Source organism: Wolffia australiana, chromosome 9 (assembly GCF_029677425.1).
Source record: "Wolffia australiana isolate 7733 chromosome 9, ASM2967742v1".
Lineage (NCBI taxonomy): Eukaryota > Viridiplantae > Streptophyta > Magnoliopsida > Alismatales > Araceae > Wolffia > Wolffia australiana.
Genome location: NC_135843.1, coordinates 2,692,031 through 2,706,104, shown reverse-complemented (window position 1 = coordinate 2,706,104; position 14,074 = coordinate 2,692,031). Strand labels below are relative to the sequence as shown.

Here is a 14,074-nt window from a genome sequence, read left to right as displayed (position 1 = left end):
TCTCATTCTTGCTTGGCTGATTTTAACTTAGCTGATTTGAGAACGCCAGACGTAGGTGTCCAGGTCTGCCTTGGTGAGTGTTAGAGGTTACCTTGTACGATTTGGATTTGGTATCTTTCTCGGCTTGAAATCTTCCCATTATACGGGTTTACTATGATAGCTCTCTCTCTCTCTCTCTCTCTCTCTCTCTCTCTCTCTCGTTTTGGCTTTATCTTTCTGTCTCTCACTGTTTCTCTCTACCTCTTTCTCGCTCTCGCTCTCTATCTCTCTGTGTGTGTCTCTCTCTCGCTCTCTCTGAGAATTGATTACTACTATATTCGTTATTCTCTCCTTTTCGTGCTTCCTTGATTTTAACGGAGTCTAATGCCGCGTTTATAAGTGTCTTTTGTGAGAATGAGCCTTGCATGACCACGTCCAGTGGTCGTGCGGGAACTGCTCTAACGTGGGCCACGTTAGAGCATGTTCTGCGGTTATGCAGAAAGTTCTGCATAACTGCCGAACGTGAATTACTGGCCAAACGTGGCCAGTAACTGTTTTCTCTCTCTCCCTCTCTCCGTTGAGTTTTTCCCTATAAATAGGGACTTTATTCTCTTGTTTAAAGAGAAGAAGTTTTTTACCTCTTCAACGAGTTATTTCCCTTTTTGATCCTGCTGTCCCCTGGGTTGCTGTGGTGATCACGCCGACAACGTCTAGGAGATCGTCGTCTCTCCGACGCAGTTCTGACATTTGGTATCAGAGCGGGTTGCGGGCAGAATCTCGGTCGCGGCAACGTTAAAGTCGTTGGCATCGAGAACGCGCAATCGACACGATGGCAGGAGGCAAGAACGGGAGAGTCGAAAGGGTGATTCGTGAGGTGAGCGTCGGGACTGGGTTTCCAATGCTCACCAAGACCAACTACTCCGACTGGGCACTTCTCATGAAAGTCAAACTCAAGGCGCGTATGCTTTGGACAATCATTGAGAATGGGGGTGCGGAACCCCATGAAGAAATGCAGGCACTCGACGTGCTCTGCAGTGCCGTGCCGCCAGAGATGTGGCCGATGATTACGAGCAAGGAGACGGCGAAGGAGGCCTGGGACGCTATCGCCACCATGCGGATCGGCGATGACCGCGTCAAGAAGACGTCGGCGCAGAACTTGCGACGACAGTTCGACTCGGCAACGTTTAAGGAGGGAGAGTCCATTGAGGACTACGCATTGCGTCTCAACAGCATGGCGTCGACCCTCACCACCCTTGGCGACAAGGTCGGAGAGACGCAAGTGGTGGAGAAGATTATTCGTAGTGTTCCCCAGCGTTTCAGGCAGGTCGTGGTCGCGATCACGACGCTGCTTGATGTGTCGACACTCACCGTCGCGGATCTGACGGGTCGACTGAAGGCTGCAGAAGATGCTTTCGAGGAACCGCCGTCGGCGATGCACCACGATGGCAAGTTGTACCTGACTGAGGAGGAGTGGGACCTGCGGCGTCGGAAGCGTGATGCCGACAACAAGCCGGCTGGTGGGAGTAGCACCGCGGCGCACCGTGGTAGACGCGGGCGAGGGCGCGGTCGTGGCAGCGACAAGAGCTCGTCGTCAGGCCGACCCAGCGGCGATGAATGTAGGAGATGTGGGAAGATGGACCACTGGGCCCGTGAGTGCCGCTCAAAGCCTAAGAAGGAGCAGGCCCACGTCGTCCAGCATGAGGAGGAGGCCTCGCTCCTTCTCGTGGAGTCAAAGCCGGTCATATCGACGGTATTGCCACCAACCTCCACTCCTCAAATTTCTGCTATGACTTTGTCGGCAGAAAGTCGGCTCCGGGGTGCAAGCCCACCACCGCCGGGAGCGAAAGGGGTCCTCGTCAAGAAAGGGGCCGCCAAAGAGGAGAAGAAACCAGGCCCCCAGATCCATCTCCACGAAGAAAAGGTGTTCGCCCACCTTGGAGAGGAGGAGAAGTGCGACGAGGAGGTATGGGTCATGGACACAGGTGCCACGAACCACATGTCAGGTTCCCGCATGGCCTTCACCGAGCTAGACACGACGGTGCTTGGGACAGTACGTTTCGGTGATGATTCAGTGGCACGGATCGAAGGACGGGGGACGATAGTGTTCCAGTGTAAAAACGGCGAGCACCGGTCCTTCAGCAGGGTGTACTTCATTCCTCGATTGACGACGAGCATCATTAGCGTCGGTCAACTCGATGAAGCCAAGTACCGAGTCAACATCGAGAAAGGTATGATGACGGTTCATGAGCCAGGTGGAAGGCTCCTTGCGAAGGTGATGCGTGGAGAAAATCGACTGTACATCCTTCAAGTCAAACTGGTTCGACCAGTATGCTTAGCAGCACAGGGAGTCGATGAAGCTTGGAGATGGCACGCGCGCCTCGGCCATGTCAATATGGCCGCATTGAAGAAGATGTCTAAAGAGGAGCTAGTGCGTGGCTTGCCAGAAGTTGGTCAGGTGGACAAACTGTGTGAGGCGTGTCTTGTTGGCAAGCAAAAGCGGTCACCGTTTCCTGTGCAGGGAGAGTACCGGGCACGACGCATTCTGGAACTAGTACACGGCGATCTCTGTGGACCGTTAGTACCGGCAACACCAAGCGGTAGCAAGTTTTTCCTATTGCTCGTAGACGATCGGGCCGGTATATGTGGGTCACCATGCTGCCTTCAAAGGACCGTGCGCGGAGGCCATCAAAGAGATCAAGGCTCGGGCGGAAGGCGAGTCTGGATTGAAGATGGGTGCACTGCATCGATCGAGGCGGCGAATTCACCTCACATGAGTTCACAGAGTACTGCACAGAAGAAGGTATTTATCGTCAATACACCGCGCCATACAACCCGCAACAGAATGGCGTCGTCGAGCGCAGGAATGGTACGGTGATGGCAACCGCGAGGAGCATGCTCAAGGCGAAAGGGCTACCGGGCTGGCTATGGGGTGAGGCTGTGGCTACTGCTGTGTACATCCTCAACCGGTGCCCAACGAAGAGCGTGGACGGCATGACGCCGCTTGAGGCGTGGCACGGGAAGAAGCCGGCAGTGCACCATATGAGAGTGTTCGGATGCATCACTTATGTCCGGGACACAACGCCGCATCTCAAGAAGCTGGAGGACCGCGGCCGCAAGATGATTTTCATTGGCTACGAACGTGGGTCAAAGGCCTATCGTGTCTACGACCCCACCACGAGCCGTGTCCATGTGACACGGGACGTAGTGTTCGACGAAAATGCCCAGTGGGACTGGGGCAATGGTGCGAAGCAAGGAGATGCGGGCGACCACCACAACATTTTTGCATTGGAGTATGCGATCGGGAACCAGACGTCTCTTGAGGCTGGTAGCGCCATCAAAGTATTTAATGATGATGTGCAGGGACTAGAGCCAATCTCGCCACCGTCTATGCATTCCGGTGGAGGAGAAGTGCTTAATGAAGATGGTGGAGAAGAGGTGGAGTTTGCCACTCCGCCTAGTGTTTGCATTGATGACCTGGATACGGATCATGATGAAGATGCACCACTCCGTTTCCGCAAGATCGATGATGTCATCAGGCCAGCCTCGCCGCCTGGGCTCGCGTTGCGTGCGTTACTCGCAGAGGAGCTCCATGTTGTAAGTCCCGATGAGCCTTTATCCTTTACTGAAGCACATAGCCACCCAAGCTGGAGGAAGGCTATGGAGGAGGAGATGGCGTCGATCAAGGAAAACAGCACGTGGTCCCTGGTCGATCTCCCTCATGGGCGACGGGCAATCGGTTTGAAGTGGGTGTACAAAGTAAAGCGGGATGAAAGCGGAGCCGTGGCGAAGTACAAGGCACGACTGGTGGCAAAGGGCTATGTTCAACGTCAAGGGATCGACTATGATGAGGTGTTCTCACCTGTGGCACGGCTGGACACGGTGCGCCTTCTCATTGCTCTCGCGGCACACGAGGGGTGGGAGGTGCACCACATGGATGTCAAGTCGGCATTCCTGAATGGTGATCTCAAGGAGGAGGTGTACGTGGAGCAGCCAACCGGTTTCATCAGCAAAGGCAACGAGCACAAGGTGTTCAAGCTGAAGAAGGCTCTCTATGGCTTGCATCAAGCGCCTAGGGCTTGGAATTCGAAGCTGGATGACACACTGTTGTCGTTTAGATTCAGAAGGAGTCCCTCAGAGCACGCCATCTACACCAGGCAGAACGGGACTGCCCAGCTGGTGGTCGGGGTGTACGTCGACGACTTAGTGATCACCGGCACCAACTGCGACGACATCAGGCAGTTCAAGGTGGAGATGGCTCGAGCATACAAGATGAGCGACCTTGGCCTGCTCCGCTACTACCTCGGCATTGAGGTCAAGCAGGGCATGGAGGGCGTCTTGATCAGTCAAGGAGCCTATGCCGCCAAGATTCTCGAGAAGAGCGGCATGACGGGGTGCAATTCCTGTCAAGTGCCGATGGTAACCCGCCTGAAGTTGAGCAAGAGAAGCACAGAGTCGCTGGTGGATGCAACAACGTACAGAAGCATCGTGGGTAGTCTCAGGTATTTGGTGAATACTCGTCCAGACCTGGCGTTTGCTGTTGGCTATGTGAGTCACTTTCTGGAGGAGCCACGAAAGGATCACATGGCCGCTGTGAAGCAGATTCTCCGGTATGTAGCGGGAACCATGAACTGGGGTCTCTGGTACGGAAGAAAGAAGGAGCAGATTCGACTGACAGGCTTTAGCGATAGTGACTTCGCTGGTGACGTTGATGCTCGGAAGAGCACGACTGGAGTTATCTTCTTCTTGGGCAACAGCCCAATTACTTGGCAGTCTATGAAGCAGAAGGTGGTGGCCCAGTCTAGCTGCGAGGCAGAGTACATTGCGGCCGCCAATGCTACCTGTCAGGCAGTGTGGCTCGCTCGGGTACTAGCAGAGGTGCACGGCTCAGCACCATGCATACCAAAGCTAAGGGTGGACAACAAGTCTACCATTGCTTTGATCAAGAATCCAGTTCTCCATGGACATAGCAAGCACATCGAAGTCAAGTATCACCTTTCCAAGCGCTGAAGATGCTTGCCGATAAGTCGATGGCGGAAGGAGTACCACCGATATCTCATCCACAGCAGCTTTGCCAGGGCTGCCTGGTGGCCAAGCAGGCAAGGCATACGTTCCCGGAAGCAACAAATTTTCGGGCAGAGAAGCCGCTCGAACTGATCCACGGGGATCTCTGTGGGCCGATCACGCCAGCAACAAATGGTGGTAACCAGTATTTTTTGCTTCTTGTGGATGATTACACTCGCTGGATGTGGGTGTATGTGATTAAAACGAAGGACCAAGCACTTCCGGCATTCACAAAGTTCAAGGCGTTGGTTGAGAATGCACGGGGACTCAAGATCAAGATTCTTCGTACAGATCGTGGGGGAGAATTTCTCTCGGCCGAATTCACACGGATGTGCGAAGACTCCGGCATCGATCGCCAATTCACCGCCCCGTACACACCTCAGCAGAACGGGGTGGTGGAGAGGAGGAACCGCACGGTGATGGATATGGCGAGAGCTTTGTTGAAGAGCATGTATGTTCCAGGAAGGTTTTGGGGGGAGGCGGTAAGGCATGCCGTCTATCTCCTCAATCGACTACCGACGAGGGCCATGGGTAGCCGCACTCCATATGAAGCCTGGAACGGAAGGAAGCCACCTCTTGCCCATCTTCGCATGTTCGGGTGCAAGGCGCTTGTGAAGATGACAAGCCCACACTTGAAGAAGCTAGATGATAGAAGTCAACCAATGGTGTACCTTGGCGTCGAGGATGGGAGCAAGGCACATCGGCTATTCGATCCACATCGCAACAAGGTACATGTTAGTCGAGATGTTCACTTTGAGGAGAATGTGGAATGGAGTTGGAGTGCAGGAACATCAGCCGCCCAATCACCGGAGTTTGTTGTTGAAGAACCAACGGCTGGGGCAAGTCCATCGTCTTGGGCTGTCATATCGGCAGGAGCAAGTCTGCCATCAGCTGAGGCAGGTGCGCCAACGGCCGAGGGAGTCTCATCGGCTGGGACAGAGACACCTGATCACAACATTGAGATGTCACCTCCGGAAAGGGCCTCTCCTCTTCTAGAAGGCGGGGATGAATCACCCGACGGTCCTGTCCGGTACAAGCTCATCGCCGACATCATGAAGGAGACGCGTCGTATTGACCTAGAAGATGCGGAAGAAGCTGATGGAGAAGCATTGTTGATGGAGATGGAGGAGCCGTCATGCTATCGTGAAGCGACTGGCCAACAAGAGTGGGAAGATGCAATGAGCAAGGAGATCGAGTCAATCGAAAGGAATGAAACGTGGTCCTTGGCAAAGCTTCAAAATGGGCATAAGGCAATCGGCCTCAAGTGGGTCTTCAAGCTCAAGAAGAACTCAGATGGGGAGGTGATCAAGCACAAGGCACGACTCGTAGCAAAGGGGTATGTGCAACGTCAGGGTATCGACTTTGAAGAAGTGTTTGCGCCGGTTGCCCGCCTTGATACAGTACGTGTCATCCTTGCGGTTGCGGCAAACCGAGGGTGGCAGGTGCATCACTTAGACGTCAAGTCAGCCTTCCTCAACGGTGAGCTGAAGGAGGAAGTGTATGTTGCACAACCAGAAGGCTTCATGGTGAGAGGCAAGGAGCATATGGTGTATCGGCTGCACAAAGCTTTGTACGGTCTACGGCAAGCGCCACGAGCTTGGAACGCACGCCTCGACCGGAGCTTGAAGGACCTTGGTTTTACAAGGTGTGTGCAGGAGCAAGCAGTGTACACCCGAGGAGAAGACAACACTGGTATTATCATCGGAGTATATGTTGATGATATCATTGTGACGGGTCAAGATCCATGCACCATAGCACAATTCAAGGAGCAGATGATGGCCGAATTCGAGATGAGTGATCTCGGATTGCTGCACTACTACCTCGACATTGAAGTGGCACAAGGCGAAAGTGAAATCTCCATCAAGCAAGCTGCATATGCCAAGAAGGTTCTGGAGCAATTTGGTATGAGTGAATGTAATTCCACCAAGTATCCCATGGAGCCAAGGATGCAACTGCATAAGGATGGTGAGGGACACCCAGTGGATGCCACAGAGTATCGCCGCATCATCGGGTGTCTCCGGTATCTTCTCCACACACGACCAGACCTGTCCTACGCAGTTGGTGTAGCAAGCAGATTTATGGAGCGGCCTACTGTCATGCATCACAAGGCAGTCAAACAGATCCTGAGATATCTGAAGGGAACAATGCACTTCGGCCTGGTGTACAACAGAGGAGGTGTAGAAGAAATCACTGGATTCACCGATAGTGATTTGGCCGGTGACATGGATGATCGCAAAAGCACGGGAGGTATGGCGTTCTATATTAATGAAAGCCTTGTTGCTTGGAACTCCCAGAAGCAGAAGATAGTGGCGCTCTCGTCATGTGAAGCCGAGTTCATGGCGGCAACAGCGGCAGCGTGTCACGCACCATGGCTACGAAGTTTACTATGCATGTTGATCGGAGGACAACCAAAGCCCGTGAAGATGTTCGTCGACAATAAATCGGCGATTGCACTAATGAAGAATCTGGTGTTCCATGGACGCAGTAAGCACATCGACACCAAGTTCCACTTCATCCGTAAGTGTGTCGAGGGAGGTCAGATCATCATTGAGTTCATTCAAACCGAGGAGCAAAGAGCTGATCCCTTGACGAAGGCATTGCCGGCGGCAAAGCTGGCGACGATGCGGCATCTACTCGGTGTCCGCAACCTTGGGCCACTCCAGGATTAGGGGGGAGAATGTTGAAACTAAACCCTTGAAGGCCCTGCGGTGCTCCGGACGTGGCAGTTAGAATGGGTCAAAGGAGGAAAACGTGGCAACTCCTCCCCCCACTCGTTGGTACACGACTTGGGCGTCGTGAGATCAGTTTATTTTTTCCAGTCTTCCTCCAAACGTGCCAAGCGCACGAAATCAGGATCGTGGGATTCTGATTTGTCTATTTAAGTGATAGCCTGAACACAGAACAAGAAATTTTTTTTTGTTTTTTTTCTTTGCCATTGGTCTGCGACCCTCCTCAGGCGAGAGAGAAATTTGAGAAAGGAGAGAGATCCTCTGCTGAAGGCCAACACTGTCGCCCGCCGACCTTCCCGCCGCCGTCCCTGCTTGTCGGAACGTCGCCGCCGCCCGTCGCCATCCCTGCCTGTCTGAAGGCCGCTGGTGCCGCCTCTGAGAGCCGGACCCCGTCGCCTGCGCTGTTGCTCGCTCAGGCGCCGCCGTCGTCTCTTCTCGCCTAGACGACTCCGCTGTCGCCTTTGAACGGCCGGGCTCCCTTCGCCGCCTCCTCTGCGCGCCAGAACGACGCCCCGGCCGCCGGCGCGCAGCGGGTCGCCTCCGCACCTCGGTCACCGCTGGCGTTCGCGACTTCCCACCCCCGCTCCGCCACGTCTTCACAACCCCAGCCCGCACCGTCCCTGCCACTGCTCGTCTCCCAGGCGATTCCGCCCCGCTAGTGCCCGTGCCGCCAGCGTGTGCGCTAGCCCGCGCCGCGCCGCCCGCGTGTGGGCTCGTCCTGCGCCCACTCGCCTGCGTGTGCGCTAGCGCGCGCCTGCCCGCCGTCGATCGCGGCCGGACGTGTGCAGCGCGCCCGCTCAGGCCCCGCTCGGGCACCGCCGTCGATGCTTTGACATAATAAAAAAAATCATTATATATTTTCCAGAATTTAATATTTCTAGAATTTTATGGATAATAATAAAAAATGTTAATAATTCACTTCTTGTTTTTGTCCGATTGGACCTAAACCTGCAGTTTTATCAACATATCCGGATCTCGTTCTCTCTATCCTCTCTCCTATCTCTCTTCTCGCTCTCTATTTGCTCTCTCTCTCTCTCTCTCTTCACTCTCTTCTCGCTCTCTCTTCCCTCTCTCCCTTCACTCTCTTCTCGCACTCTCTTCCCTCTCTCTCCCTTCACTCTCTTCTCGCACTCTCTTCCCTCTCTCTCCCTTCACTCTCTTCTCGCACTCTCTTCCCTCTCTCTCCCTTCACTCTCTTCTCGCACTCTCTTTCCCCTCTCTCCCGTCAATCTCTTCTCGCTCTCTCTTCCCTCTCTTCACTCCTTTCGCGCTCTCTCTTCCCTCTCTTCCCACTCTCTCCCTTCACTCTCTTCTCACTCTCTCTCTCTCTCTCTCTCTCTCTCTTTTCTCTCTCTAAACCTCTTATCTCTCTATGTATTTCTTTTCACTTGCTTATTTCTCTTCTCTCGCTCTCTTTCTTTTTCTCTTCTCTCTCTTTGTTTATCTTCTCTCTCTTATCTCTATATTCTGTGTGTGTGTGTTTCTCTTTTCTCTTTTATCTATGTATTCTCTCTCTGTCTCGCTATCTACTTCTTATATCTAATAATTGATTTCTCCAACTCTCATCCATATCAGACGGCATTCTGAGTTTTATAGTTGAGACCAAGCATCCCGATGTCTCCTCAGGCGACTATTCTGCCTCCAACAAATTAATCATATATCTCTCTCTCTACAGTGAAGGAGAAGGAAGAGGAATAAAATTGTGGCTCTGGATGACGTTTTCATCGTTAGATCTAGCGAATGCATCTCCACTCATGTTAGATCGCGGCTACGAAGCTGGAGTCGAGAAATTAAAATACATCAAGATTGATAATCATTTAAGAATTTGAGATATAAGAACTTGACGAATCACTTCAATATAGTGAAATTGTACCCTGAAGGGGGACTATTATGAGATCACTTTTACTGACGAGTGTCTCTTTCTAGTCTATAGAACCCTAATTTATGATGGAACTGCTACTCTTTAGGAGTTTTCCCCATGGACAGCCTCCCTTTTCTGTTGTTCTCCACTCTCCTTCCTCCTCGTCATCTCCCACATTTAATACCACCTCCCTCTCCTTGCTCTCCCTTTCCTTAAACTGCCTCTTCCTCTCTCCCCTCCTTCCAACATACAATTGGGTATTTCACGTAGGCGGCACTGGGTGGAAAATTTTAAAATCAAAGTCAAACGTCAACTGGGTGGGTATTTCGATCTCTCCGTCGGCACGCCGAAATACAGTTTCAAAGTCGTACCCAGCTCTCTCTTTCCACTTCTCTGTCTCCCTTATCTTTCTCTTTCTCCCTCTCATATCTCTCCCTCTCTCCCAATTTTATCTCCTTCTCTCTCACTCTCTCCCTCTCTCTCCCTGTCTTACCTCTCTCGTATATCTCTAAATCTCTCCTCATCTCTCTCTCTGTCTTAGTTTGCTCCGTCTCTCCCTATTTTCGCTCATTATCTCTCTTTCTCTCTCTCTCTCTCTCTCTTAGATCTCTCCGTCCCTCCCACATTTACTCCCTCTATCTATCCCTCCGTCTCTCTCCTATATCTCTCCCTCTCTCCCTATTTTCTCTCTCCTTATATTACACTCTCTTGCATATCTCTCCGGACTCTCCCTCTCCCTTTATAATCTATCCTCATCTCCCTCTCTTATATATATATATCTCCCTATTCCCCCGCTTCTCTTCTCTCTCACTCTGGTTCTCTCTCACCTTTGTTAACTGCCCGTCCGGTTCAGATGGTATTCTGACAATTATACTCGGGACTAATGATCCCGATATCCCTGTTGGGGCAACTATTCCGCCTCCGAAAACATGGGCAGCACGTTGAAGAACTCAACCACGTGCATCAACCTTCTCTCTCTGTGTCTCTCTCTACAGTAAAGGAGAAGGAAGAGACTGATCTACCACTATAAATTCATCACCCGGAATCCAAAAAACTAATACCCACGTCCGAAATACCAGAGATTCTCTTTCGTGATGGCCGCCCCCGCCCTGGTCGACGTGGAACTCGCGGCCGCCGGCGAGAACGAGGGAGAGAAGGAGAGCAGGAAGAAGACTCTCTCATTGATTCCCCTCATATTTATTATCTTCTTCGAGGTCTCCGGCGGGGCCTACGGCGCCGAGCCAACTGTCCAAGCCGCAGGGCCTCTGCTGGCGATGATTGGCTTTATTGCCTTTCCTTTTATCTGGAGCGTCCCGGAAGCCCTTATCACGGCAGAGTTGGCGACCGCCTTCGCCGGAGACGGCGGCTACGTGAGCTGGGTCACGGCCGCCTTCGGCCCCTTCTCGGGCTTCCTCATGGGCACCTGGAAGTACTTCACCTGCGTCATCAATAACGCCGCCTACCCTGTTCTCTGCGCCGACTATCTCTCCCGCATATCGCGCCGCTTCTCCGGCGGCAGTGCCGTGAGGGACGGCACGATAACGGGCATCACCGTGGTGCTCTCCCTCGTCAACTACACCGGCCTGGCCATTGTGGGATGGGGCTCCGTGGTGCTCGGGCTGGCGGCGATGGCGCCCTTCGTCGTCATGGCCGCGGCCGCGCTGCCCAAGATTCGGCCGGAGAGGTGGCTCAGACTCCCGGAGACGAGGATGACGAGGACCGACTGGAGTCTCTACCTCAACACCCTCTTCTGGAACCTGAACTACTGGGACAGCGTCAGCACGCTCGCCGGGGAGGTGAAGAACCCCAAGAAGACGCTGCCCAGGGCGCTGTTCGCCGCGGGGCTCCTCATCTGCATCGGCTATCTCGTCCCTTTGCTCGCCGCCACCGGTGCTCTGCAGCTCTCGCAGGACGAGTGGACCGACGGCTTCTTCGCCGACGCTGCCGGTATGCGCTCATCCCTCCTTTTTCTCTCTCTCTTTCTATTGGATATCTCTTTCTTTTCCCTCTCCCTCTCTCTCTCTCTCTCGCTCGCTCGCTCTCTCTGCCTCTTATTCCATCTCTATTTATTTCTTATCTCTCTCTCTCTCTACCCGTTTCTCTTTCCCCTCGATCTCTCTCCGTCCCGATACTTATCTCCCTCCCTCTTCCGCGATCCTTGACTACCTCTCTCTTAACTAATCTCTCGCCCTCTTTTCCTCGACTCTTTCACTTTTTACATATTAATGTATTTCTCCTTCAGTATCGCTGTGTTCTTTTCTCCGTCTTTCTCAGTGTCTGTAACTTTCATTCTCTAAGTCTCTCTCTATATGTCTCTCTCGCCATCTCTCTATCTCTATGCATCTTTCCATCTCTCAACAAGTCTCCCTCGCTCTCCCTCTGCCTCTATCTCTGTTTGTCCTTTACTCCAACTCACTTTCTTTATCTTCGCCAAATCCATCCCTCTGTCAGTCCATCTATATATCGATCTATTTAATATCTATCTTTGGGCCCGAAAATCAAGTTAGTCTTTTCTGTGCGATTCTTGTTTTGTGCCACAGAAATTTCTCCTCTGTCTGTATATTACATTATTCATATAGTCTGTGTACACTATAGTAGCTGCCGGCCCGAGTATCTCTTTCCTTTGTTTTAGAAATTTCTGAAGCTTTCTAACACGGAATAGAGTAGGTACAGACCAAGTCGATATTTACTCAAGATCCGCCTTTCGGAATCTTTATTCCCCTTTTTTAAAAACATTTAATACCCTTCCAACCTCTCAGATAATAGGCGCTTTTTTTGAATATTATTAGTTGATACAAGTATAGTCTCAAGTGGGTTGGTCCAACCCCCACTGTCCCAATCTCTCTCTCCCGTTCTCAACCACCTCTCCCACCGTCTCAACCCCACTGTTATCGTCCGACCCCCACTGTCCCAATCTCTCTCTCCCGTTCTCAACCACCTCTCCCACCGTCTCAACCCCACTGTTATCGTCCGACCCCCACTGTCCCAATCTCTTTCTCTCCCGTTCTCAACCCCTCTCGAGTCTCGATCTCTATCTCTATCGCTCTCCATCTCTCTCCCTTTCTATACTTCTCTATCTCAACCTCTACCTGTATCACAGTATCTCATTCCCTCTCTCTCCCTTTCTCAACACCTCTCGATTCTCGACTCTCGACATCTATCTCTATCTCTCTCAATCTCTTTGTCCCTTTCTCAAGCCCTCTCGATCTCTATCTCTCTCACTCACTCTCTCTCTCTCTCCCTTTCTCAACATCTCTATCTCACTATTTCCCAATATCTCAATATCTCAATCTCTCTCTGCGTTTCTCAGCCTATCTATCTCAACCTCTTTCAGTATCTCTATATTTCTAATATCTCTCTCTGCTCTCTCTCTCCACATCTCTCAACATCTCAATCCCTCGCTCTCTCTCCACCGTTGACGCTCTCTCTCTCTCAACGTCTCTCTTTCTCTCCGCCTCTCTGTATCTCTCTCTCAAACTGTTTCTCTTTCTCACCAAACTTCTGTCCCTCTCTCTCAACATGTGTCTCTCTAAACCTCTGTCTCTCTCCCTCTATTTCCGAACCTTGTGTTGGAGGAAAAATAAATTTTGGCTTGTTCTTGGGTTGGCCCGGCAGGCATGATCCTGGGCAAATGGCTCAAGGTGTGCGTGGAGGTGGGCGCGGTCCTATCGGCCATCGGGCTGTACGAGGCGGCGCTGAGCGCATGCTCATTCCAGCTGCTGGGCATGGCCGATCTGGGCCTCCTCCCGCGCTTCTTGGCCGTCCGATCGGCGTGGTTCGGCACGCCGTGGCTGGCCATCATCGTGTCGACGGCGTTCACGCTGGGCTTCTCCTTCATGAGCTTCGAGGACATCGTCGCGGCGGCCAACTTCACCTACGCTCTGAGCATGCTGCTGGAGTTCGCGGCCTTCCTCTGGCTGCGGCAGAAGAAGCCGCTGTTGAAGCGGCCCTTCCGAGTGCCCGCCAGCACGCCGTGGCTCGCCGCCATGTGCGCCGTGCCCTCCGCCTTCATCATGCTCGTCATGCTCATGGGCAGCTGGAGAATGTACGCCGTCAGTGCCGGCATGACCTCGCTTGGGGCCGTTCTCTACGTTCTCTCCAAGGCCCTCAAGGCCAAGAAATGGCTTGCCTACGCCGACCCCCCATGCACTGAACACTAGTATCTCCCTGTTGGGTCTTGGGAACAAAACTCACTACTCTCTTGGATATGTAACACAACACATCACAGAAAATGAAATGTAAAACTTACTTTTTTATTTTCAAATTAGGTACATATATAGGAACTAATGTTCCAACCGACATAGTAACCGACATAAAAGTTTTTAGAAAAGTCAACAATACTAACATATCCTCCTTAATGTTGACTGTTTACTCCTAGATGATCTCTAAATTTCTTAAATCCTCCTTGAGCCAAAGCCTTGGTAAATCCATCTGCAACTTGATC

At 52.3% G+C, this 14,074-nt stretch overlaps 2 protein-coding genes across 2 annotated transcripts; both read left to right on the top strand.

The window, feature by feature from the left end:
* The first annotated feature begins 392 nt into the window (after window positions 1-392).
* LOC144707891 (uncharacterized) lies at window positions 393-2,854 on the top strand. The gene has a single exon (XM_078581146.1). It carries the CDS (start codon window positions 809-811, stop codon window positions 2,852-2,854), a length of 2,046 nt encoding a protein of 681 aa, XP_078437272.1. The 5' UTR covers window positions 393-808.
* Window positions 2,855-10,703: 7,849 nt separating this feature from the next.
* On the top strand, window positions 10,704-13,843 carry LOC144708062 (putative polyamine transporter At3g13620). Its single transcript, XM_078581356.1, has 2 exons — window positions 10,704-11,577; window positions 13,246-13,843. Exons 1-2 carry the CDS (start codon window positions 10,725-10,727, stop codon window positions 13,788-13,790), a joined length of 1,398 nt encoding a protein of 465 aa, XP_078437482.1. The 5' UTR covers window positions 10,704-10,724; the 3' UTR covers window positions 13,791-13,843.
* Window positions 13,844-14,074: the final 231 nt, after the last annotated feature.

Excerpts from the sequence above, each read along its gene's own strand:
- LOC144708062 (XM_078581356.1), top strand. The coding sequence starts at position 10,725 with ATGGCCGCCCCCGCCCTGGTCGACGTGGAACTCGCGGCCGCCGGCGAG. Across the intron at positions 11,578-13,245 it reads CTTCTTCGCCGACGCTGCCG|GCATGATCCTGGGCAAATGG; the intron begins GTATGCGCTCAT and ends TTGGCCCGGCAG.
- LOC144707891 (XM_078581146.1), top strand. The coding sequence starts at position 809 with ATGGCAGGAGGCAAGAACGGGAGAGTCGAAAGGGTGATTCGTGAGGTG.